Source organism: Seriola lalandi, unplaced genomic scaffold (genome assembly GCF_002814215.2).
Source record: "Seriola lalandi dorsalis isolate HSWRI2012SDOR001 ecotype SW California unplaced genomic scaffold, Sedor1 jcf7180002054885, whole genome shotgun sequence".
NCBI classification, from domain to species: Eukaryota; Metazoa; Chordata; class Actinopteri; order Carangiformes; family Carangidae; genus Seriola; species Seriola lalandi.
Window position 1 is genome coordinate 3,822,929 of NW_019525437.1, and position 26,317 is coordinate 3,849,245.

The 26,317-nt window shown below is 40.0% G+C and overlaps 1 protein-coding gene across 1 annotated transcript in view; it reads left to right on the forward strand.

Annotated features, from left to right (window-relative positions):
• The first annotated feature begins 250 nt into the window (after positions 1-250).
• exoc2 (exocyst complex component 2) overlaps positions 251-26,317 on the forward strand; it is a 47,111-nt gene continuing 21,044 nt past the window's right edge. The window contains exons 1-9 of the mRNA XM_023428938.2: positions 251-312; positions 9,233-9,399; positions 11,398-11,574; positions 12,806-12,932; positions 15,387-15,500; positions 16,888-17,012; positions 22,335-22,415; positions 24,295-24,440; positions 26,143-26,224. Coding sequence (XP_023284706.1) covers positions 9,282-9,399; positions 11,398-11,574; positions 12,806-12,932; positions 15,387-15,500; positions 16,888-17,012; positions 22,335-22,415; positions 24,295-24,440; positions 26,143-26,224 — 970 coding nt within the window. The 5' untranslated portion in view covers positions 251-312; positions 9,233-9,281. The remainder of the gene's footprint in view (positions 313-9,232; positions 9,400-11,397; positions 11,575-12,805; positions 12,933-15,386; positions 15,501-16,887; positions 17,013-22,334; positions 22,416-24,294; positions 24,441-26,142; positions 26,225-26,317) is intronic.

The window sequence follows — 26,317 nt, forward strand, 5'->3', positions numbered from 1 at the left end:
ATTATGTTTTTCAGCATTTTGAAGTAAAAAATGTTTAACTTAAATGGAAAATTGGAAAATCAGTGCATATTATCAAAATATACCGTCAACTTTATCCATCTAATTAATAAGTCAAAACGTTTGCCAGTCACTCATTTCAGAATTATTGATTTTAAATGAATTAATCAGTTTATTTGATTTGATTTGATTTTATATTATGACATTTTATTTTATGACATTTTATTTTATTCTGAAGGCTAGGGCTGAGAACGGAAAACCGGAAGTAGTCAGAGGATACAGGAAACGGTCCCTGCAGACAAGCTGCTATAAACTGTAAGTAACTCTTTTCTCAAAGATATTTTTCTCACAAGACATTCATTGTAGAGTCAATGTAATTGTGGTACGTCAGGTAGATATTTAAGCGCTTTATAATGCTGCAACGAACGCAAATGACAGCCTCTGCTATCCCTTCCGGCATAACGAAGTAGCTTGCTAGCGAACGGAGGTTAGCCTAAGCTAACGTTAGCTGTCAAATTTGTCAACAAAGCCAATATCATTCTCTCTAAGATCACTGATGGCTTGTTCGATATGTTGTACAGGGTGTCTTAAGCGTGTCTTTGATAGCTGATGATAGTAGAAACAGCTGACAGACGTTGCCATCTTGGCAATATCAATAGCTGAACCAAACTGCATTCAATTATCCGTCAATTTAAAGGTTAATTGCGTTGCTTGTGTAGCAGAACAAGACTTCAAGACTTCTTACTAACTGTCAGCGCCCACTGTTAAATTCGGCGCGTTTGTCCTACGTTAACATGTACTTATTTGCTATGAAACATCAAACAATTTTCTTATCTAACTACCACTGATTTTATAACTGCTTTGTTTTGCAAACGTACTGTAGTACATATACCTCGATCTCCATCTTTTCTTTTTCCATTATCTGGCTTTTGCTTGTCTCCAACGTGAATCATATATACAGAAATGTTATAAACATTGGTTTTGATGCTCAAAGCATTAAACAATTATATTTCATTCACCAGCAAATTGTATTTCCAAAAATCTGATTACTCAGGATAGTACACTGACCTAAGATGACATTTGTAATGAAGAATGACATTCTCTGCAAATGTATGAAATATAAATAATGGATCTCTCACAGGTGACAAAAATATAAATAATGTTAATACAAAACAATAAAAGCCAGTTAGGGAATTTTCCATCAACAAGAGACCTTCAGTATTTTTTCATTGTCAGATGAAGCAACTTCCTTTTAACAATGAAATATTGCTTATACTTGGACAACCTTCAATATGTTAGAGAGTAGTAAAAGTAAAATAGTGATGAAATAAATCATCACACCAAATGACCTCATATGACTCAGAAAGGCAGCCTTGTGTAAATGGAAGACACTCAAACATTAAATCACTGTACATAAGGTTTAAAGCACATTGTTCTTGCATCATGACCTCGTCCTTTATGTCTAATAGCTTATGACTGTAATGTTCCATTAAGTAATTTGATTGTAAATAAAATAGTTTTCAACTTTGTCATTCTTCAACATCTGCTAAGACTGAACGTGATGGAACTGATCAGATTTAAGTTTGTTGTTTTGTCCTTGAGGTGTTTATTTGTTTATTGAAACCAAATTTAGTTGCAGTAAGAAGTTCTGAAGTGAGATTTGTTTCATTTTTTTTAAATGTCATAACAAGCCTATGTTAATCTGAGATTAGGAAAACATAGTCTCAGTTGCAGTTGTAGATGCAGTCATTTCTAGTAGATCTAAAGGTTAAGATATTACTTACTTCATAAACCTTAAGACCTCCTGTTGTGATATAAGCACTCACCTGAGCCTCATTAAGTGTTGTGTTTTAAGCCTCCATACATATCTTTTTTTGTGTGCTTTTATCAAATATTGTTACAACATTCTTGCTTTAAATAGGCCTGTCCCAGGGAAACAACACCTTACCATGTGTATATGTAAAACTGATTGATTGTATGAGAGTGTGAATGAGAGCAATAGATTGACAGGTGGATAGCAGGCAGGCGCCATGTCGCAGGGATAAGTTGTCATTGAGCTCCTCCATCACTTGACTTGACATCCATGTTAACAAGTCCTCAGCCTTTCAGTGAAAGTCTACAGAGCTCTGTGTATCACTTCTCCTTCTCTTCCCCAAAGTCAGCACTGCTTCGCTGGGGGAAGGTGGGGGCAAGGCTACACTGATCCATTTCCTGCCCCCTCCCAGGGCTCTAATTGAAAAATTTGGGTGGCCTTGCTTGTTTGTTTTGGTGGAATGTGGTGGGTAGTGTTTTTTGAGGCTTTTCCTCGCTGCTGCTGCTCCATAGACCTTGGGGTGAATCGAGCAACGGGGGTCAGGCTGAGCCTTGTTTATGAAGCGGCGCTTCTCTCTCACCCCTGTCTGCTCTCCGCAGTTGACCCCACCTGGTAGTCTCCTCCCTGCTGACAGGCTTGCTGGGCCACTGGTTTTCACAGTATGGTTTCTGTGACCCAGTCAGACCTGGACAGACAGACAGAGGAGCTTTGGGTTGGGAAACAGGCCACAAGACAGCTCAAAGAGACAGGCTCAATACTAATGGAGTCCTCTCATTTAATGCAGATCCTTACAAGATTCGGTTTTATTGAAACAATTGATAATCAGTTAATAATAAAATGTATTTTTTCCAGGTTTTCCTTGGTTCAGGCCTATAAATTGCGAGGATTTTCTGGTTACCGCTGTATTACGCAATAGTAAACAGGGGAAGGGGACATTATGACAGAGATTTTTGGCTATTTTGTGATATTTTATAGGCCAAATGATTTATCAATTAATGGACTAAGAGAGCAAATAATTGTCAGGTTAATCTTGAAGGAAAATAACAGATGATTAATTCATTAGTTGATGGCAGGTCTGGTTAATCTAGATGTTTGAAGATGTTTTCTTGGGCTCCGGGAAAGTGTGACAGGTATTTTCTTTCACAACTTAATGACATTTTGTAGATTAAGCGATTAATCAGTTTATGAAAAAAATACATAGTCGATAGCCATAATAGTTTTGAGTAACACTTGTGGTAATTAATTATTTATCATATAAAAAACATTATTTGAAAATGTCACTTTGGACTCTTGGAACTTGCGATGGGCATTTTTTCCTTTTTGACATTTCATAGAGAATAAAGTGATTAAATACTTTAAGTAATAAACTTTAGTTGCAACCTTAAATTAATGTGCTGTAAGCAAAAATGTTTTTATAATTTATATTTGTATGTGACTGTGAAAGGTTCTCACGCTGGTGAAGTGTTTTTTTTTTATGTAAAGCAGCTGGGGCAGCAGTGTTACAACCTCACTCATGAAGGTTCAAATCTCTCCGTCTCACCATGTCATTGGGCAGAGCTGCCTGTCTCCAGTCTCTTAATCCTCTGAAAACATCTTCCTGAATTTGCAGGCCCATACTTTATATTTCTGTTTATTGTTGCAGGATTTTTATATGGGAAATTGGGGACTTCACTTCGTTGGGCCTAATTCTGAAAAGCACTTGAGACTGACAAACAAACAAACAGACAGCCCTAAAGATAACAAACCCTGTGGGCAGACATCGTGATGGTAGGATAGTGAGCCAGAGGCACACATCTGATCACTCTGTCCATTTTCTCTGTCACGAAAGACTATCCATGAGCCCTGGGAGCGACTGCTTGCAGAAGAGATGCTGACTCATTGTGGAAGAACTCGTTGACTGGCAAGTGGTCGCAGCATCTGTTTTAAAACAGAACCTGCACAGTTCATATTGATATAATTCATTTATTTGAAAAATGATACAACTGACACATATTACGGTCAATTTTTGGCTATCAACTGCATTGCCCACTCCACATCTTAGAGGCATGTGGTGGCCCGGGAGTGAGCGAACACTGAGGAGGATTGTTTAAAGCTCCACCCAGCCTGTGTGATCAGGCCAGTCATCTCAGGCTGGGTCATGTTTGGCCCGCTCTGTGCATTCAGAGGAGTCAGAGGAGATCTTTGATGGAATTTGGTGTTTGTGTAATGTTGGGGAGCACGGACTGAAATGGTGTTAGTGGCGGTGGTGGGGAGGGGGTTGTGAGCAGCCAGCGTAGTGAGTTAGCTCCTCTGATGGGCGATGGAGGGGGTTGTGGGTGATGAGCTGTCTAAATGGGTCCCTTTGTGCCCGCTAAACCCATCATCTCTTTTACACACATCCACACACACACTTGCCAATCACTGCCATATGTGAGTCACCTTTGAGCTCAGGGCAGCATATGATCCGAGGTATGAACGCCTTATTCATGAGATAGTCGTGTGTAAGCGTGTGTTGATGTGGTGGGTCAGGTAAATAGATTACCATCTTGGTTGTGATGGAGAGAGTTTGTCATGTTTTAGAGTTGTTGAACTAAAAAGGTCAGAGTTTGGAGGAGTTGTTGTGTTCTTCCCTTTAATTGATAGTACACAGTGGAGACAGACAGGAAACAGGAGAGAACGACAGGGATTACAAGCAACATTGTTCCCTGATTTGAACCAGAGTCATTGCTGTTACCTAACTTGCATCCTAGATAGGGTTGGTTCATAATTTTAGATGTAAAACTAACAAACTATTATCATATTAGATGGTTATTTTTTAATTTATTGAATAAATGTCAGAAAACAGTGGAAATTGTCTATCACGGTTTCTCAGAGCCCAAAGTTATGGTTTCAGATTTTGTTTAAAACCCCAAAATACTCAATTTCTCAATGATAAAAAACTAAGATAAGCAGAAAATCCTCACAGTGGAGAAAACAGGAATAAGCAAATGTTTGGCATTTTTGCCTTTATAAATGTTTTTAGCAACATTATGTCGAACACATACCAAGCCTCATGGACCCGACTTGAGTCAGTTGATTACATATTATGGTTGGCCAGTGAGCCCTGCAAATGCACACAGCATAATAGATAGATAAGGACAGTAAAAACATAATGTTTTTTTTTCACGGTGCAATATGATAATCAATATGTGGCACTCAGTTTTGATATTGCCGCTGTGGCCTAATAAGAAATTTTAGGTCTGAGTGAGACTATGTGTCAAGTAAAGTGTGTGTGTGATTTGTTTTTTTAAGCATCTTTTATCTGAACTCAGTCCGTTCCTTACATTTTTATGAAGAAGAAATCCATTTCTGCTATCTAGACCAGACCAGCATTTCCAGCATTTTGGGGATGTACTGTGGTATATTAAAGTAAGATGGTCTCATGTGTTAAAAAGATTTGTTCAGCGCTTTAATGAAAAGACTTTTGCTTTGTGTTGTAGTACTCCAGCACAGAGCTGAGGAAGGGTTGTCCCACATTAGCAGCAGTGCTGCAAGAGGATCCCAAGCCTCAGACCTCCACAGCTACCACACCGATTAGAGCCAGCCCTGCTGTTTGTTAGTCGGCCTCCAAGGAAAACAAACGTGCCTTTTTAGCCCTATTACCAGGGAGAGAGAGAGAGGGAGAGAGAGAGAGAAAGGTTGGGGTTGGGGGCTAGCAGAATCATGGTTGGAAGAGAATCGAGCGAGAGAAAAGAGGCTAAATCTGGTTCTGTGTTGTCATTGATTTAATTTAACCTGCGCAGTACAACATGGCTTAACACATGATGGAAGAAAGTGGGGTATAGTCTTCTGGGAATCCTCTGATGCCCCCTAGAGGTTAATACCTTTATCCCTCTTGTGGAAAAAGCTGCCTACCTCCTAAGTTTCCAGCTGAAGCTTCAGAAACCTCTTTTTTTTGTTTTCCTCTTCATGCTACACTAAGGAAAAATCCATTCACAGTTAGGCCCCGGCCCGTATAAAGTTATAGTTTCTATTACCTAGTTTGCAGGGTATTTGTGATTGTGCGTGACATGAGACTTGTGTCTCCTTAGTTTTTGTGTGACTTTCTGTGAGTTTCCGTGTGCTTGTGTGTGTTTGTGCACGTGTGTGCGTGCACGATGGTGTTATAGAGAGGGGTCTGGGCAGTGTTCCCGTGTCCATGCACAGCCCCCAGAGTAAAGTAAACACAGCGGCTCTTTTCTCATCCCAGCCGTCAGCAGGCTCTCCCCAGGCCCGCGCCAGAGACCACACACCCAGACCACACACGCACACACACACACACACACACACACACACACACACACACACACACACACACACACATACACACACACACACACGTATACACACATGTATACACACACACACACACACACTGCCCAGACCTCTCCGCAGATCCTTCCACATACTCGCATACACACAGACCACACAACACCAGCTCGGGCCCCTCGCACGCAACGTAGCTGAGCTGTCATTCTGCCCAGCGTGTATGTGTGTGTGTGCATGTGTGCGTGTGTACGTGTGTGTGTGGGCAGGCTATCTGTGTGTTTGTGCACGTGTATTTCCAAGATGAGGGGGGGGATAGGATAGAAACACTCCTGGAAGCAGAATCAGAATTATACAAAATAAAGAGCCCAGTCCTCTGCCCCTCGCCGCTCCCACTCTAAACATGTGGGATTGATGAAGGATACACCAAGCTCTTGTTTTAGGGCTGTTAACCTCTTATCTTCTTCATGTCAGATCCATAGCCCCTCCATTTCCTCTGACAAGCGCAGGGCAGCAGCAACAACATGCGGTAAATCCCATTGGAGTTTTCTCGTTAGCTCTGGGATGGAGAGGTGGGGGACTCTGTGGCAGAAAGGTTTCCCAGAAAGGTTCCTTACTCATGGAGCTTTCTAGGTCAATACATATGCTGCTGTCCCACTCATGCTTTTCATGCTTCTGTGTTCTTGTTGTGCCATGTGTCAAAACATTCCCTGCATAAATTCCCTCAATTTCAAACCTGTTAATGTACACTGGAATGAACATCGTCCTGTGATATTTACTTAGTGCCACGGGCCAAATATTCAGCAGCTGATAAATTGTGAACTGGTGGGATTTTAGTGTTAAGGAGGTTTAGGTCTGAAAGGATTGACAGAAAATATATCAACAGTAATTATGTCAATTGATTAATTTAGAGGCTCCAACCTTTTTTGGCTCTGGAGACCAATTTTATGTAGTTTTTGTGACACCAGCTATTTAAGATAAAGACGAGATTGTTTTTTTTATTGGCTCCTTTAAAATGAAAGATGGGTATTCTGACGTATAGTGTGCACTTTACAATGAACATTATACATCTCAAGAGTCCTGAAGCACAAAATGTTGACACTAATGTTTACTTGAACGCAGCATGTCTAACCATGTCTAATGAGATGGGACTCGGGGCTTCATGAGTTATACAACTGTGCTGACTGACAGCTTGTACCATTGTCTTGCAATTGATTAATCTGTTTTGATTTAATTCTGAATTGATTATATTTAATTGTTTAGTCTATAAAATGTCAGAAGATAATGAAAGATGTCCATCAATCTTACAGAGTCCAAGATGACTCAAACTCAAATATAATCTATATATATACAAGACAAAGAAAATCATAAAATTGTCACAGTTCAGAAGCTGTTTTGCAATTATACTTTAAAAATTACAAACCTAGAATGGATTGTCAGAATAGTTGCTGATGAATTTTCTGAGGACTCATTATTTCAGCTTGACTATGAAGGTGAACGTTTAGGACTGTTGGTTGAACTAGCAACTTGAAAAGATTTCCTCAATCTCTGGCAAATTGTGATTTGTGACATTTTTTGGGATATTTTATAGCCTAACAATTGATCAATTAATCAAAAAAAAAAGATTCTCAGATTAATCATGATAAAAATAATCCGAATTTTCAGCCTTAAAAATGGTTTTCAGCTCCTGATGGATCGTCCGGCTGCTGTAAGAGGTTGAATCTCTTAACTTCCTTATCACAGGAAAGTCTCTTTAACAAGTAGACGAACCAATGTTGTGCTCTGTCGGTTTAGATTTCCTTTGATATTAGAGCCCCTGTTGGCTCTTAGAAGTCTTATTGCACCCCAGTTGTACACCTACAACTAATTAGTCACCACATAACTGTGTAAAAGGTTACCGTCATGAACTCAATGCAGGTCCGGTCCGTGTGAACTACTGCATTGTTTGTGGAGAACGTGTTTTGGCTGCGCAGCAAAAGGGCGGAAGCCTTGTTCAAGCTGCTTCAGAGAGTCTAGATTGGTCAGCCTTCTTGAGACCTGGCAGTAATTTATTAGCAAACATCTGTGCTGCTGAAATACATCCTTTCAATTTTTCATTTGGACTCTTTCCCTCTCTTCCTTTACACAGCCTGAACATGAACTGATTTTCATGGGTGCTCCTGCTCTGGTACCATAATCTGTACTGTATTGTGTGGGCTTATGTGGAATGATTGGGGAGGCCAGGTTTATTTATCCTTCGCTGTGAGGTTTACATTCTTCCTTTCCTCCCTGCTCTCTGTCTGCTCCTTCATTCTTGGCTCCCTTCTCTATTTTTCCTATTATCTGAGAGATAACTGCTGCAATGCATACATTGTTTGGAGACCTACAGGGTGGGAAATTAACACTAGCTGCCAGCCAAATTTTGTTCGTGTTTTGCTGTCCCCAGTCAACTCTGAAAAACCTAAGTATGTGACTGCCTGGTGATTCAATAAAAGTGGTGTGATTTGTTTTTGACCGTATTTGTTATTATTTATATGAAGATGGTTGCGGGTTCATCAGCTATGCTTACATGTTGACTTAAAGATATTTTAAAGATATTTTCTTTAATCACAAAAACCGAGAGGGCGTTGTTTATTGCTTATATTTCTGTTAGGGGGGTTATGGTTAGAGATAGGGGTATTGTTTTTTGTCCATTTTTACTGCAGTAAGCCTGTATTATATCTTTGTAAGTTATGTCAGCTTCTAGTGCTGCAACTAATAATTATTTTACAATGACTTTGTTTTTTAATTTAACAATTAGTTAATGTTTTTTGTTAAAAAGGTCAAAATTATGACAATTGTACATTATTATGTCATTAGAGCCCAAACTGATGTCTTTAAATTGCTTTTCTTTTGGACCAAAAGTCCATAAATAAATACATAATTAGATGCAATAGATTTACAGTGATGTGAAACAAAGACTAGCAGGCAGATTTTCAGATTTGATCATAACAAAACTCTTCATTAATTCTTTCCCAATAGACACATTTATTGGTGCGCTGATCATTTTAGCTCTGATTGCTTCATTTCTAGAGCTCTCCCACTGTTAATTGAACTGTCAGTGCGTGCAGTTTGTTGAGGTTTGTGTTACTCACCGTGTCCTCTTACGTACGCCTTGCTCTGCATGTTTTTATTATCCAGGACCAGGTGCTGATCGATCCAGTGTTCCTGTCTGCCCCCTCAGGCCACCATGTCTCGTGCCCGTCAGCCCCCACTTGTCACAGGCATTTCACCCAAAGAGGGTGCGGCCTGGACCAAAGTCACCATCCGTGGAGAGAACCTGGGCACGGGCCCAGCTGACCTCATAGGTAATGCATTTATAACCACATTGTTAACAATAGACACAGCTCCGATAAAATGTTGTAGTTTCTATCTTTGTTTAATTTTTTTAAATAAATTCCTGTTCAGAAATATTTTTTTCATGTTTTACATACTTCTTAATATTTATATTTCTTATTGAAATATGTATAATAATGAATATGTGAATATAAATATACAGTATTTAGATATTTTGTTTAAATTATCACACAAATGTGTTGAAGATGTCAATATTAATAAACATTTTAATGTAATAAACATTTATTTGTTTCACTGTAAATAATATAATTCTTAGGTGATGATTTTTAATATTTATTTCTCTGTGGGAGTTGGTTTTGTTGAAGGTGGGAGACACCGATGCTGAGTAAATGTAGCTGATTTATTTTTGTCATTTAATTTCTGCTCCGGTACGTTGAGTATTTTGTAACTTAAAACGTATTAACTGATTTTATTAACTTATCCATCAACAAACCACAGCGGCTCTTTTTTAAACAGGCTGGTGTAAAGTTTGGTTTTGTTTATATGATCCATAAGTGGACAGGACAGTTAATTCTTTGTTCCCCTGTGAATCAGGATTTCATCACTTTTTCTACTGTTTAGGTTTTTACTTTCAGGACAATTTGATAAGGTAATAAGTGATAATGACCTGAGGTAAAAGCAAGTTAAGTTCTAATAATGCATTTCTATGTAGACAGTTTGTTTTTAATTGTTTAGTTTTAGACATATCAGCAGATATTTTAACTGGTTACATGCATGAATGTTTAAATATGTGTTGCAGTATTACAAATATTTTCGAAATGAGGGCAATCTGAAAATTCATTATGGATTCACCGTTTCATTTTGCAATTGTAAATTGCAATATATCTTTTGTGAATTTCCTATAGGTATAAAAATATTTAATGTTGGGAGTTGAGTTCACACAACAGCTTTGTGGTGTAAAAAAAAAAAACACATTAACAAAAGAAAAAGCACAGCCCAGATTTAGGAAAGAAAATACTTTGCTTTTGTGTAATTCAGCTTCTCCTGTGGCGCGGCATTTTTCCAGCTGTCCCTGCAACTCACCAAAAACAAAATTTTTTTGTTTGTGTAAATATTTAGATTACTGTATGCCTAGTTTGAGAAACTCTAGAGCTTATCAAAATGCATTAATGTGAAAATATATTTTTTTTCCATTTGCCACACAGATGGACTACCTCCATCTTGTTCTCATTATGTGTTCGTCACACACTTTTTCTATGCCGATATTTTCCCTCATCTTCGCCAGTTCCTCCTCTAACCCTGCTTCTTTTAGGTCTTAGTGGAGGTGGGACGCAGGACTCACACACACTGCTGCTCCATGCTTGGCAAGCTGTGCTTTGGCCAGTGATACAGGTCTATTTCTGACCATGAATGTCCCTGGGGCCTGGAATTAGATAATTAGATATGCACAAATGTGTGTGAGTGCTTATGTATTCAAACAAAGTGGCCAGTAGAGAACAGAGGCAGGAAATTGGACTCTAATGGGCATATTATTCACAGTTTTATGGGCTATTTGTTGATCAGCTTTTATAATGTTTGATTATACACATGTGAAACCTTCTGAATCCCCTCAGCTAGAATTGTCAAAGTAATCCCTGTGTCTGTCTTCTAGTGTCCAAATAGTTTTCAAGAGGGTTTAAAAAGAGGACGACAGATGCAGGGGCCAAGTGCACATTGTGCCAGTAATGAGCCACTTAGCAGTGAAGTGACACACGTTAGCTTAAAGGAGCTGAGTGAGAGGAAGGAAGGTCACGGCCACCCACACCCACCGTGACCCCAACTTCAACTTTGACCCCTTGGTGACAGTTTTGACTAAACTTGCTGATAGATGCCAATTCTGTCTTGAGTGCCGCACCTCTTGTTATAGATTGTCTGTGTGTGTGTCGGTGCTACACTTTGTTTATTTTTGCTGTCACAGTGTGTCTGTATCTCTCACCCTTTTCACCCTCTCCCTCTCTCTTCCGTCTCAGGTCTGTCGATCTGTGGCCATAACTGCCTGCTGACAGCCGAGTGGATGTCAGCCAGCAAGATAGTGTGCCGTGTGGGTCCTGCCAAAGACGACAAGGGAGAGATCATCGTCACAACCAAGTCTGGAGGCCTCGGCACCTCCACGGTCTCATTCAAGCTGCTCAGACCAGAGAGGATCGGTAAGACTCAGAAGACAAAAAAAGGAGACAGAATGAGAGAGACAAGTAGTTGCAACTACAGCTAATAATTATTTACATTAGCAGTTCATCTCTTTTTTAAATAGTCAATTTATTATTGAGTCCATAACATGTCAGAAAATAGTGAAATGTGCCTGTTACAATGTCCCAAAGCTCACAGCAACATCTTCACATGGTTTGCGTGATAAAAAAAATGACTGAAAACAAGTAATCAGTTGTCAAAATTGTTATTGATTAATTTTCTGCAAAACAACAGACAAATCATTTCAGTGCTACTCCCAGCCAATTAGCATAATATAATTTACTTTTTCCCCAAATCACAACTTTGTCTCAGAAGGCTTCATGATCTTTTTTTTCATAACACAAAAAAAAAATTAATGGGAGGATCCTCAGAAAGCACAAATGACGGTGAGATCTCCACGGTGGGCGAGGGAGTTCCACGCTCTGCATCTTTTAAATACACAAAACATAAACAAATAAAACGTGTTCATTACTTCGACAAATTGCAAACTGCAAATAAATAAAACACGAGAAAAAAATTGAGAAACACACTGACTAAAAAGTGACAAACTTGCCTGGAAAGTCGACCACAGATCAGTGATGTTGGAAAATCAGCCGACAATGTTTATTTTAGTTTTAAGAATAAAGTGTATGATTCAAATTTCACTACAGATATTGGATTTATAAATAATTCTAGTCTTTTACTAATTACACCGGCATGTTTATAAGGAAACTTCAGTTGCTATATACAAGTTTCTGTGATTCTTTACGCCGCATATATGTTGTCAAGTTGGTGAAAATGTTTAATTTATTTTCAACATTTTTACTAAATGCAACATAAAAAAAATTAAGATATTTTCTTTATTTGCTTGTGTCTTGTCCATCTGCACGTGTTAACATGAGCTCTGTCAGCCACTGATCTTCTAGGACCTCGCAGACAAACATAATTACAGTATCAATTCATTAAAAAGTAAAACATTATAGATAAGTCATAGATAATATATTATAAATAAATAAAAGTGCAACAAGTTAAACGAGTGTCAAGCCACAAGTGTTTCCTACATGATACTGTGTACATTGAATGTTCATGTTTGCATGTGTGCAGTTAGAGAGAGACTGTGTGTGTGTGTGTGTGTGTGTGTGTGGGCGAACATCTGGGATGTGTTGCAGCGCTCAGTGACGTGTGTCTGGTCTGTCCTGCCCTGTCCTGCAGGTATCCTGGACCAGTCTGCCGTGTGGGTGGATGAGATGAACTACTACGACATGAGGACCGACCGCAACAAAGGCATCTCCCCCCTTTCCCTGCGACCCAGCAATCCACTGGGCATCGATATAGACAAGTACAGAGCAAGAGCATACGAACACACACACATACGAGCACAATCACACCGCCATAAACACACACGCTCTACTCATTGAGTCATGGTTTACATCCCTAAACAGAAACAAACTCTCCCCATATGCAGGCGTTTGAAATATTATGCCAACGCAGCAATGGCTGAACAGCCTCTAACCACTGCACAGAGGGATTGGAAACAGAATAATTGTGTAAAAAGCAGAGGGGACGATGGTAGAAAGGGATCTGGAAAGAGCTAAAGCAGTGACCCATGCTCATGTATGTACACCGCCTCAGAAGCAGCGTGGCGCGGTGCTGCCTCCCACGCGCCTGGCAGGGAGTGCACAAGTTGTAATGTATAGTTTGTGTTGTCAGGTTCTGGCATTTCTGGGTTAGTGTTTGTTTGGTTTAGAGGGGCCGGGGGCAAGTGACCACTCGTGACCAGAGACAAGACCCCCATAAATAGGCTGTACCATTCACTCACCTCCCAGGGTTGCATTAAACATCCAGCGTACACAGTCTGCACAGTTCTCTTTGACACTAATATGTGAACACACCAGCAGTTGATTTGTTACATGGAGCCATTCAAAAGCACCACCCTGTTGTCTGCTCTATCTACGTGGTTGTGTACATCTTTGTGTAGTGATGTCACTGGACGGTTATTTAGCTGTAGCTGTTTACACCAGCTGTTTCGTAACGTCATACTTGGCCCGGTTATAAAACAAGTGTTTAACAAGTGGAGACTGATCAATCACTAAATTAAAACAGGGTCAACCACACAAAGTAGATCTTACATAGAGTTTACAAAAAAACACTCTATATATAAGGGGAGCGGCAGTAATACGGACAACATGAACTGACACTCAGTTTGAAATACTGTCTCATAATGGTGTAAACTGATATAATGAGTAGTCTCTTCTCATCTAACTATGTCAGCAGTAATAGTCCATGTACACTTATTATGAAATACTTATATTTCTCCTTGTAAACATATATGGAGAGTAAAATGAATATAAACAATATAACCAGGTGATACTAACCTTTGCATGTAGGTAATATATGGCTTGTTATAGATTAAGCTGCAACGTCTTAATCTTTCTACCCAAGACATTCCCTACGTTTAGATGGTACAGTCCACTGTAGTTTGAAACACCAGATTAAAACTAGCTTGAAGAATTTAGTGAAGGACTTAAACTGAGTGATGGATATATGAATAACCTGATTCTGGACTCCAAGGGAACTTTCTAGTTCCATCAGCAACTTGTTGTCAGGCGTTTTGCTATGCATGCTATCGTCTCGGTCAGAGGTGTAATGCTAAAACTATAATATAGTCCAACATCTAACACCTACTGAATATGGAGAGCTTGAATAGTGATAAACTACATCTACATGCACTTTGCACCTTCTGCAAACAAGAGTGTGTAAGAGCCTTGATGGTGTGTCGGCTATTGAGTCTTTATTCTGTAGTTGAACATACTGTTAAGAACTCCAGTGATCATTTAATGTGAGTTTATGGAGTAGTGTTTGTGAAACATTCTGTTTTATTGTTTGGTATCTTATGGGTTAAACTGAAAACAACGAGCACCATAAAGGGAATGAGACCAGCGTCCTGTGTTTCCCTCAAATACATTCACTTCTTGTTGATTTAAAAAATTTCGTGAGCATGAATTTCCCCTCACTGAAAAAAACTAGAGGGATTTTTAAAATTCATTTAGTGTTCATTGTCAGTGTTATTTTTATAGCCAAAAACATAATATACAGTGATAGTGTAGACATTTGAAACTTTCACTTTCACTCAGTTTCACGTCTTTAACAGTAATATTTTATGTCCTGAATACTATAATATATACATATTATATAAATAAATAATATAATTATATTTTGTCCATATGCATGACAGTGTGTGTGTGTGTGTGTGTGTGTGTGTGTGTTTGTACTCACATCTACAATATGTACTCTGTGTGCATGTGTGTATGTGTGCAGCACAACGCGTATCCCTGTGTATGGATTTTCAGTTTCACCGACGGCCTGTTGGTTTTTCTACATACGTGTGTGTAACTGCAGAGTGGGTGGTGATGGTGGTGGTGGGGGTTTGGTTTGTGTAGACCACGGGTCATTAGTGGAGATCAAGACTCCCTAATGAGTACTGGGTCCTCCAGGGGCACCCAGGCGTCACACACTGCACTTCCCACGCCAAGCTCTCCCAGCCTGGGTAGTTCTTGGCTGCACACTGCCCCCTGCTGGAAATGCTTCCAACATCAAGTTAAAAATTTATCTCACCATTTACACATAATTCCTTTACCCTACTCAATCACAGTTTGCCACTTGTATAGTCATTATATTTATTCTTTTTTTTTAGTGTCTGCGCGATTTGATCCTTGATGTGTTTCTACTGTTTATATACTATACATCTACATACTGTGCATCTTTTCCTCTCTGTTTATTTGTTATCTTCCAGAGGCAAAATCCCACAGAGTGACATGGAGCTGACATTTCCAGGAATGAGTGGAGACTTCACCAGTGAGAACTTCTCCGCCACCTGGTACCTCATAGAAAACCATGCAGGATCCAGGTAGGTTCTTTGTTGTTACCACTAATGTTAGGTTACCATTCCTCATAACTACTAATAACTTCCTAAGGTGCCCAGAAAGCAGTGTGAGTCTTACTGTACTCGATGTTAGCTAGCATCACAATTTTGTTTTTCAACTGAATTAACCAGACGAGAGACAGGAGGCTACAGGGGGGTTAGCTGAACCCTCCAACAAACATGAGTCAGGGTCTGACATGTCCTGGTCACTGTGCTGCTGGTTTCTTGGGGTGCGCCCTCAGCAAGGCTGCCAGTAACACTCCTTGCTGGTATCATCAGATCACTGTAAGGTAAATCCATGTGTTAGGAAAGAAACATTACCTTCTCCTCTCTCACCAAGACAGCAGATGATTCTGGTCCAGTAGGACTGCAATTAGTCGATCAATTGATCAATTGATCAGTAAATAATTTCTCTAGCTTCCAGCTTCTCAGGTTTGAATATGCTCTTATTTTTTTTTAGCAATTTCTTCACTGATAGTAAACCCTATATATATTTTGGCTTCGTACTGTTGGTCAGATGAAACAACACAGTTGAAAACATCTCCACTATTTGCTGATGTTTTACAGACAAAGCAACTCATTTATTAATCCATTAACCAAAAAAATAATTGATAGAATAATTTGTTTGCCATCCTTTGGTGCAGACTGGGAGATGGTGATGATTGAATTGAAAAGAAAATGAAAGAAAAAAAGACAGACAATAAGCTGGTTGTTTTTATGACTTGTATTTTGATTTATCTGCACACCGGCAGTTGGTCGTCCACAGAACAGTGAGGTATGTAGACGAGTCAGCGCCGACCCAAAAGCCCTGATTCCAGTTAACCGTCATGTCAGGGCAGAAGAGAGTTATTTTGGACTCTCCTGGCTTCCTCTCCCCCTGCTTAGCCTCCCCGTAACCCAGACCCCAGGATCCAGCATGACCAGGGGCCTCTGTTTGGACCTCGCTGGGTGACTGTTTCTTCCTGCGGAGGAAACCTCACTCAAGACTCTGACACACACACACACACACACACACACACACACACACACACTCTCACACTGGGCCACAGATGTGTGTCCAGAAATCATGTTTCTCTGTACAGACTTACATGCATGCTTATGTGTGCTGCATAGGAGTTGTGTAGTTAATCATACTTAGACAACAAAATTGCAGAATAATATTAGGGTGTAATAGTGCTGAGATTCGCAGTTCTCTGTTTTTCTAATCATTTTGAATTCAGTATATTTGGGTTTTGGACTGTGCACAAAATAAGCTATTTGAAGACCTCACCTCAGCCTCTGGGAAAATGGAGTGTGCTGAAAAAAATTGAGGGAAACTAATGATTAGTTACAGCCTTTAATGACTGAAATATTGCTTTTGATGTTTCCTCAGTTTTGAGCAGCTGAAGGCTGCAGCCACTAACCTGAAGAAGCAGGCTACTAAGAAGAACGAGGGGAGTCTGGCCTATGTGAAAGGAGGCCTCAGTACGTTCTTTGAGGCCCAGGACGCTCTAGCAGGTGAGAGGGATTAACACGTTTTTGTCTGCTGTGGAACCTCACCAAATGGTCTGCAATAAATACACAAATCATCACTCTTCATCTCTGCTCAGAAAGGAGCAGTTGATTTTTTTTTGGAGTGTGTGTGTGTCTCGGGATTTTTTCTTTCCCCACTTGCGGTTTAGCAGCGGTTGATTAAAGAGGCTCATTTGGACGCTGTGTGAACACCCTCCACTTTGTACTACTGTTACACCAGCCAACCACAACACTGCTAATTCACCTTCATCAAAATGAGATCAGCTCTCACCTGTCACACACAGTTTCGCCTGAGTCTCCCTAGAGCCAGGAAGTGGACACACACGCACACACACACACACACACACACTCATTGACCTTCTGGTGCCAAAAAGATTTCAAGGTAGCAGAGACTGACTGCTGTCGCTCTGCCAGGTACCTCAAATCAATTGTTCGCTTCATCATTCATACTTTTGTCTGTTTACTCTCTGCTCCCGCCATAGCCGCTCAGTTACTTCCGCTTACTATTTATACGTACACTTTTCTGCCTCCATCATTATTATTATTGCTTTCCGTATGTTTGTGCCCCGGTTGGGACAGAGGCAATGTTTTCATTGTTAGTGGCTGAATCTAAATAAACGGAGCAGCCCAACACAATGCAGGCCAGAGTATTAGGACTGATAGTGCTGATAACAGACCCAATATGACCAATGGGAACAATGCACAGTCATTCTCACGTTCAGACTGAGCGTGCCTACTGTGTGCCCAGTGCCCCAATGGGAAATGTACAGTCTCCACACATGGAAGAAGCAGCACACCATGGATGGACTCAAGTGACCTGTGAACCAAGAGGTTACCGTGATGCGATATGACCTGTATGACAGGATGGGATTTATTATATTGGCCAGAATCTAAGACAATCCGGATCAGAAGACTCTTGTTTGCCTTACAACATATTTTTTTATAAATAAATGATAAAAGATATTAGGGACACTTTGAATTAGGCTAGGTTTCATTTCAAGTAGAATCCACATTAACCAGTGGTTGCAAGTTAGTGGTGATTTTAAAAGGGTTTTACCTTAATCATTAGTCATTACTGTCATTACTCCAAATTAATCACATCGCTCCACATCTGCTCGATGTGTAAACAATCAGGCAAATATTTGCTAAAACGTTTTCTGCAACGACTTTATGACATGTTGATGTTTGCAGTTTGTGCAGCTTTGTGACTAAAAAAAAATCAACCAATGGCACTTTAAAACATCATTTTAACATCTGTGTAGCTTGTCCAAGTGTTTTCAGGTGTGGTTAGCAGACATTTCATCACAGTCAAGCTTTGTAATGATTGTTTTTAGCTGTTAGTATTTTCCAGACTGTTCTTGCCTTTACTTCCTATGTGTCAATGTAACAAAACGTACAGGAGAGATGAGAAAATTCACACTGACTAATTCTGCTCATAAACAAGTATCAACAAACTTGCTAGCTTATTAACAATAAAGCTACAAATGGCCCCAAATGCAACACTATTGTATATAAACCGTATAACATTAGAGCACTTACTTCATTCAGAGTTGTGACTCCTTAAGTATCTACTCCTTGAGTATCATACACCTCCAACTTAACAAATATAATTTCCACAAAAAACATGGAGTCATCTCTGAGTCCTGTCTTCTCACCACGACTCATTACAGCACTACAACATCCTTTCCTGGCCAGCTTTTGGCTCTCAGTCATAAATAATGAAGTGGTGGCCTGAGAATGGATATCTCAAGTGGAGATATTCTGTATACTAGGTATGGTCAGCCAAACTGACATACCAGCCAGCACGCTGCTAACAGCCAGCCAGCTCGACACAGCTCTGCAATCTCTCACTTGCCAGGCCTAGTTAGCACAGCTGTTTGAGCAACTGTGAATCCTTTCTTTGTCTCTGGGCAGCCCTTGGCAGCTCTCTGTTGTTCCGAGTCAGTCCAAATGAAACCTCACCTGAGATGGAGCTGTGAAAAATTTAAAAGAAATTAACAGTGAAAAAAAGAAATTAACAGGGTGCTTGTGTTTTTTCCTTGCTCGAAATTGTGCTGCATTAGAGGTTTCTCTCAGTTCACCATCAAGACATTTTTGCCTCCTGTTTATTTTCGGTTCTGCTTGCATGTGAGATTTTTATTGATGACTTTAATAGAAGTCGGGAGTTATTTTTTAATACAAGTGTACTGCTGCTGGCTAGGTGGATAGAAGGAGAAGAAGCCAAATCTGGAAAGAGGAATGAGGCGGATAGAAAATATTTAGAGCAAACAGCGGGACTCTGACTTTAATATCCGCAGGGTTTCTCGCCTTCCCTCTCTTTTTCTTCTTCCCACTAATTGCTTCTTAATTGCTCTCCAGTATAGCTAACCATCTCCAACAAAAATAGCAAAACAATATACCATGTCTCTTTTAATGAACTATGAACTCTATGCTTAAGCACACAGTTTAGACTTTTGCATCTACAAATCACAGATCTTGTTAATTACAGTGCTGTTTGGGTTTGTTAGCTCATGTTGGCCTTTGGCAAATGGAGAAACAAGACTGGGAGCATCAGCCAGCTTTTTAGTGGAGTTGTAATCTTCCATTTATCCAAACAGCACTGTGCATGTGTTTTTTAAACAGACCAGAAAAACCAGAAACATCTTAATCACTGGATCAGTAAGGTGGTTGAGACTGACCTAATTATGCAGATACTCTTATTTTTATTTACCGGCTTGACCAATCCACATTAAATACTATTTCTTAGTCAATGTTATTATGTAACTCAGTGTTTGTGGTACATTTATGAAGTTACAGCGAGATGCTGACCGTTTTTGTATCACAGTTATTCCTGGTGTCATGTTACTTTACATAAACATTTAGGGGATTTAGGGAAATCTTACGGGATTGAGAAACTATGTTGGCAGATATCCTGGGCTGGCATATTTGGATTAGTATCAGGAGAAAAAAAAAATTCAAAATGAAATGTAATTTTTTAATAGCTTTTAAGTAAAAATACAAATTTAAGAAGAAAAAGAAAACAAGATGTCTTTAAGAGATGTATGTATAAAGGTGGGTGGACAACCTGAGGCATAAATAATAATAATATAATATAATAATAAGTACTTTAATCCAGAGAAGGTAGTCAGCATCACTCACACAGGGTCACAGGTTAGATCCTGTAAATGTAAACACTTTTTTGCCTTTGTCAGGTGGCCTAGTTACTGGGGTGGAAAATTTGGAGGTATGTTGTGGGGTTAAATGCGCATTTATATCAAATAATATAGTTTCAAGCACCTATATGTAGAAGTTTTATGGCTTTTATTGTATTTATATTTATATATATATATATTCTAGTTTCAATAAATTGTATAATTTTTGCTTTAGCTGCTAACAGAGTTTTTGTTTGATACAATATCTTACTTGTTTGAAGAAGGGATTTCTTTTCAGTGATGAAACAAGTGGTCCTGTGAACAGTCCATGTGAACCACCACAGACTGGTGAAAGATTAGGAAGGTTTCTGGCCATGGCGACTGTTTGGTTTTGGAGCCTCAGTGACAAACTGAGCCGTGCCTCTGAGACAGAGACAGTCTGGCTGATTGACTGACTGACAGTCTGTCAGGGAGTCCAGGGTTGTTGCTACTAAAAATGTTGAAATTTGAGGTTTTTCATTGTTGTGTGAAAAGGAAGTCTCCCAGTGATGCAGGAAACGGAACGGCTACCGTGTTCCAAAAATGCCAGATTCCCAGGGCCTATTCCCTGAGCCCCCAGCCCCCAGCAGGAGTCAAAACATCTCCAGCTTTAGAATCCAGGGACACTGTATTTTTATTCTTATTCATTTTTTTTTTTTTTCCTCAATGGTTCCAGGAAGTGAAGCGGGAGCTGCAGCTCTTCCTCAGGTCCTGTCTGCGTGTGTTATCCGGACCCTGACCTGATGTTTAGGTTAGCTGTGACGTCATCAGCCCTTCACTGTGTGACAGACGCAGAGGACACACAGCTGGCTGCAGGGCAAGGGGGGAGTGTGGAGATGTGAAGCAGACCTGCAGTGTGTGTATGTTGTGTGTGTGTGTGTGTGTGTGTACTCTCCCGTATACACTCCCACGTCTACGTACTTTTGTCCTAACCTGCATCTGGCCACATTTTCTGCTGGTCGAGAGGTCCACGAAAGGGCCAGCAACGTCTGCACTGATTAGGCAATGGCATGTTTGAACAGCGTGTTTTAGGAATACCTCGGTCTCTGCCTTGAGGCTTCTGTCTGTCAGAATGGACCCACTTATTTATTTACAGAACTCTCCCCCTTCACTTTGCCTCCCGCTCCCTCTGCTGTCTCCAAAGCTCTGCTAACAGCCAGTATTTGTAGTGGAGCAACTGTGAGAGAAGAAGGAAGGCAGCGAAGTGGAGAGAAGAGAAATGAGAGGATCGTTATCCTTTTTTCTTTTTTCTTTTTTTTCCCCCCTTTATTTCAGTCTCTTAACTTCATTCTTGAGATGTCTGCCTGTTGCATATTTGAATCGCCCCACAAGTATGTATGAGAAGGTCTCCTAAACCTTCTCCACCTCTCCTCCACTTTGTCAATAAACCCACACTGCAGCTCTCAGCACCCAGCTGCCCGCTGCTGCACACCATTTATTTATTCACGATGGTAGCCACACCACTCGCTTTCCCTCTTTTTCTCTGTCTGCTCTCATTCCCTCTTTTCAGATTCCCTCTCCCGCGTGAAGCTCTTCATGCTAAGTGATGGATACAAGCCATCGGAGAGACCCCCCCCCTCTAACTCTCCTCGTCCCTCCCTTGCCTCTGCAGGAATCATTTTTGGCGTCCAGACCTCCAGCCCTGCTCCCCCAAATGTTATTTTTCAGATGGTTGAAACATTTTAGATTCACATTACCTCAAGGTCAAAGGGTTCCAAATGTCCCAAGACCACAAAACGGTGCTATTAATTGCTTTGGTTAAGTGAATTGATCCGGTACAGTCACCACTGAGACACGGGCAGGTTCTCTGTTGCGTGGGAACAGGCACAAGAGGGAGTGGGTTCAATAGCAGCATCTGTGGGCGGAGAACCGGCGAGGTTATCTCCCATCTATCACTGGGGTTGGGGCATGTTTATTGTTTTACCTTCGGTTCCTGAAATTGAAATTGTTCCTGTCTCCGGGGGATTGCACGTTGGTTACTCTGCAGTACAGAGAACCTAAAATTATTTTTCCCCCCACATTTCTTACCAGGTCCTTCATTCATGCAAACATTTATTGTTCGTCTGATTTCCTTTCAGTGTGTTTTGTCCGCCACAGTCTCTCTACAATATGAATTAATTGGTGACTTGTGTTGCAGCGATCCACCAGAGACAGGAGTCTGATGGCACAGAGAGAGTGGAGGGATCAATGACCCAACGACTGGAGAACATCCTCAACAGTAAGCATCCTTTCATTCAGAGTCCAACCTTAAGAAAAACTGCAAACTCCCCGTGTTAGTGTTCAAATTCAGTTTTTGGGATATTTCCCCCAAAACATGTCCGTTTAGCACACAAAGGCCCTGTTCCATGTGTCATTTCACACAGTGATCTGTGTCTTCTATCCCAAGCTGGTTGAAGAAATGGAATTGGAATTTAGACACAAAGCTAAACATCGCAATCTCAGGTGCTTTGTAGTTATGTGATGGCTTTCCAGTCTTTTCCAGCATGGACAAGCAAAGTCTTTCAAAACAGGTTTATTATTTCTATGGGTGTAATTAGCAGTTATTTTATTGACAGTCACTTTCTTTTATGATTCATTCTGATGTATCTTTACTTTTCATACTGCAACCTAGAATGGGTATGATTTCGTGAACCTCTCAGAAAATCTTTGTATATTATATATTTTTTTAGATATAATAGAATATTTATATTCAGCCTTGAAAAGAAGAATATCTCGCACACTGCTCTTGCTCAGCATCACAGTTTATTGATCATCCTAACGTTGCAGTCTCAGTCAAGTATTTTAAGCAGTTCTTACAATCATGATCTGAAATAGATAATGCTCTTGTTTAAAATAGCGGCACTTTCTAACACACCTGCACCTGTGACATTTGGACGTGCAAATGTGTTCATCGAGAAAATTGTCCTCTTTATATTGAAAATCCAAACCCCTTCAAATCCTTGCTCCTCTTTGGCTCATTTATTTCAGATACTTCATCTTGCTACAGGTTCCGTTCATTTTTTCCATTCTTTTTTTTTTCAAGTCATTAATTCAAACCTTCACTTTCACACGTCATCTGATCATTATTTTCCTAAATATTTCCCCGGCAGATGTTCATTTTCCATATAATTATTTTCTCATTAACCTTTATTTCATCCATTTTACGTATTTCAACTTAAAATAATTTATTTCTATTTTTGACAATGTGGATGTTTTGTATTATTTAGGTAGATGGAATTTCTTTCACTCCCTGTACTTTACTGTACATTGTTAATTGTATATAACCTGTGTTTGATTTGAACCAGGTTTAGATTTAAGTCAAACTCAAAGAGCAAAAGGAGTCAAAGTGATGATAAGAGAGGGCAGTAACTTCAATATCCAGCACATATCACACTGTGATACTGTCCATACAGACCAAACACATGTACACTGTGTATGTTCAGTCACCTTTGTAGGTCTTCCTCTCTGAAATGAGCAGATCCCTCAGCAGATCCAGCGTTCCCACCCTTGATAATGTGACTGCTCTAATGGAGGGTCAATAAGCAGGTCCTTTTCCAGAGGTCTAGAGTAAATAAGCCTCCCAGCCAGACATAGCTTTCATCCATTCATAGCCCAATAGTATATGTTCTCACCCCCCCCCAAAAAACCCCCCAAAAAAACCAACACGTCAAACACACAGCACCAATCACCAAATCACAAAACAGGAATGTCAGCTTCATGGCGACTCAGATTGGTGAGTGAAGAATGTGAAATATTCCTCTGCTGTTTCCCCTTCAGGGATTTTGTTTTTGGGGGGGTGGGGTTTTGTTTTGATTAGACGAACTTGGGATTTTCAATGTGACGGCACATCCGAGGCCACCCACGAAGCCAGTGAGTTGTGCAAAGGTTCCACCAAGTATGTCTGATGGAGAGATAGCTGTCACTTTCTCCTTAGCCCCTCAGCCTCTGCTCCTGCTCCTCTCTCTGTCAGATAATACACAGAGCAGGAAGAAAACCAGAGGTCGACAATAAGAGGGAAATGTGGTATCTGCATTTATTTTTCTAGTATCCTAGTTTCTCATTTTCTCCCGGCTCTTTCACTCTCACCCACTCTTCCTCTCTCCGTCTCTCTCTCCTAGGAGCGAGTGATACCGCAGACACTCTTTTCCAGGAGGTCTTGGGGCGGAAAGATAAAGCTGACTCCACACGCAACGCGCTCAACGTGCTGCAGCGTTTCAAGTTCCTCTTCAACCTGCCACTCAACATTGAACGCAATATCCAAAAGGTAGAATACACACACAAGTCCGTACATGTGGTGTAAAAAATAACAACAGAAACATATAATAGGTAAATATCAGCAACCTGTGCAATATAAAATGAATTCAGAGCAGCTTCAGTCATACTGTGTGTAATGAGATATTAGATCCTTCACCCAGAGAGGAAAGCTTTCATTGCTCTGAGTGATGGAGGTTATAAAAATCTGTTCTACAGTCTGCACTCGAGGGACTTCCTTGACCATGAAGTGTTTAGATCTGGTTATTTGTGATGCCATTGTTTTCATCCTGGTGTTAATGAAACTACTCCTGAGCTCATTTAGCTGTCATAACAGGACATTGTCATGTAAAAATATGGCAACAGAGAAAAATGCTTTCACTGTACGGACCACCGAGTCCTATGGCTTAATATTCCTTGGTTATTGTAAAAATAAGCAATCATGAAACCTAATGGCTCCCATGAGAAGCTTCCCATGCAATTACAACTCAGCCCCCATGTGTAACCTCACCTCACTCCACTTAACTTCATTTTATTGTCATTGTGTGGTAAACTGGTCTTTTAGCAACTATTAAAAATACAACAGAAGATATACAGTGTGTAAGTACATAAATATATACATGTAAACACAATCCAAACCATCAAAAACAAATAGACCAAGGACCTAGCCAGCACTGCTCAACAAATGTAGAAACATTATACTTTATATTGTTAGACAGGCTTCAAAAGGCGGTGATACTCCGTCAGCTTTCCAAACCTTTTGATGTACTATACAAGTTTTTGTTAAACTAGAGTTGTTGATTAAAGCCTGTGGTGATAGTTGAGACTGTAAATTTTGCATTAGGTTCATATCTGTCCATGTAAGTAAACTTCAACTTATAAATATTTTCCAGACCAGTTTTTGTATGTTGACAGTTATTGTCATGATTTTCACAACAATGCTTAAAACATTTAATAAATGCACATTGAATGTTTCACTTTTTTTTTAACATTTAATCTTAAAGCTCCATATTTTTCTCTTCCCTTATGTTTTATTTGAAGTATTGATCCATAAGAAGATATATTTGTGGTTTAAAGAACCAAAAACCATCTCAGTATAGTTTTATATCTCCTCTCCCATGCTGCTGTCTGGAGCTCTGGTAACGACAGGTCTGTGAGCCAATCAGAAGAGAGGAAGCTCTGATCCTCTATACTGACTGTTTTCTTAGTGATCCAATAAAAAATAGACAGTAGCAAATTTTGGGTAAACCAAATCCTGCAAGGTTGGATGGTGGGTCCAAGTGGGCGGGGCTTGGGGCGTGGTTGATAGTGGTGACTGATTTTTTTTGACATCACAAAGTTCCAGAAGTCCTGACAGCTGGTTTCAAGGCTCAGTTTTTGAATACAGGCTGTGTGCATTTCTCTGTGGACTGAGGCTTTGATACTTTCACAGTATTAATATAGAACCTAGACCTGCTTTATAATCAAACTACACACGGACATCTACCTTTGTACTATATGGAGCTTTAAGTTGCTTTTGCCCTAACCAGATGAAGGGCATTGAGCACAATGCTTTATAAACTTACATCAAAGTTGAAGTGCTTTTTCATTCCTTTTTCTCCAGTATGTAGAGTGTGTTTGTTTTGGCTGTGATCCAGAGGGTGGAGCTAGAGAGGCTTAAATACACAGTGTGTGTCATGATTGATAAATACAACTGAACTGACTTGTCGTTCCAGGGAGATTATGATGTGGTGATCAATGACTATGAGAAAGCCAAATCTCTATTTGGCAATACTGAAGTCCCAGTTTTCAAAAAAGGTAAACAGATCTTTTTTCCTTTCAACAAATGAATGAAATTAACTTCCCAGCTTTGTAAAAGCTGATTGTCATCATTATTTTGATGTTTCTCTA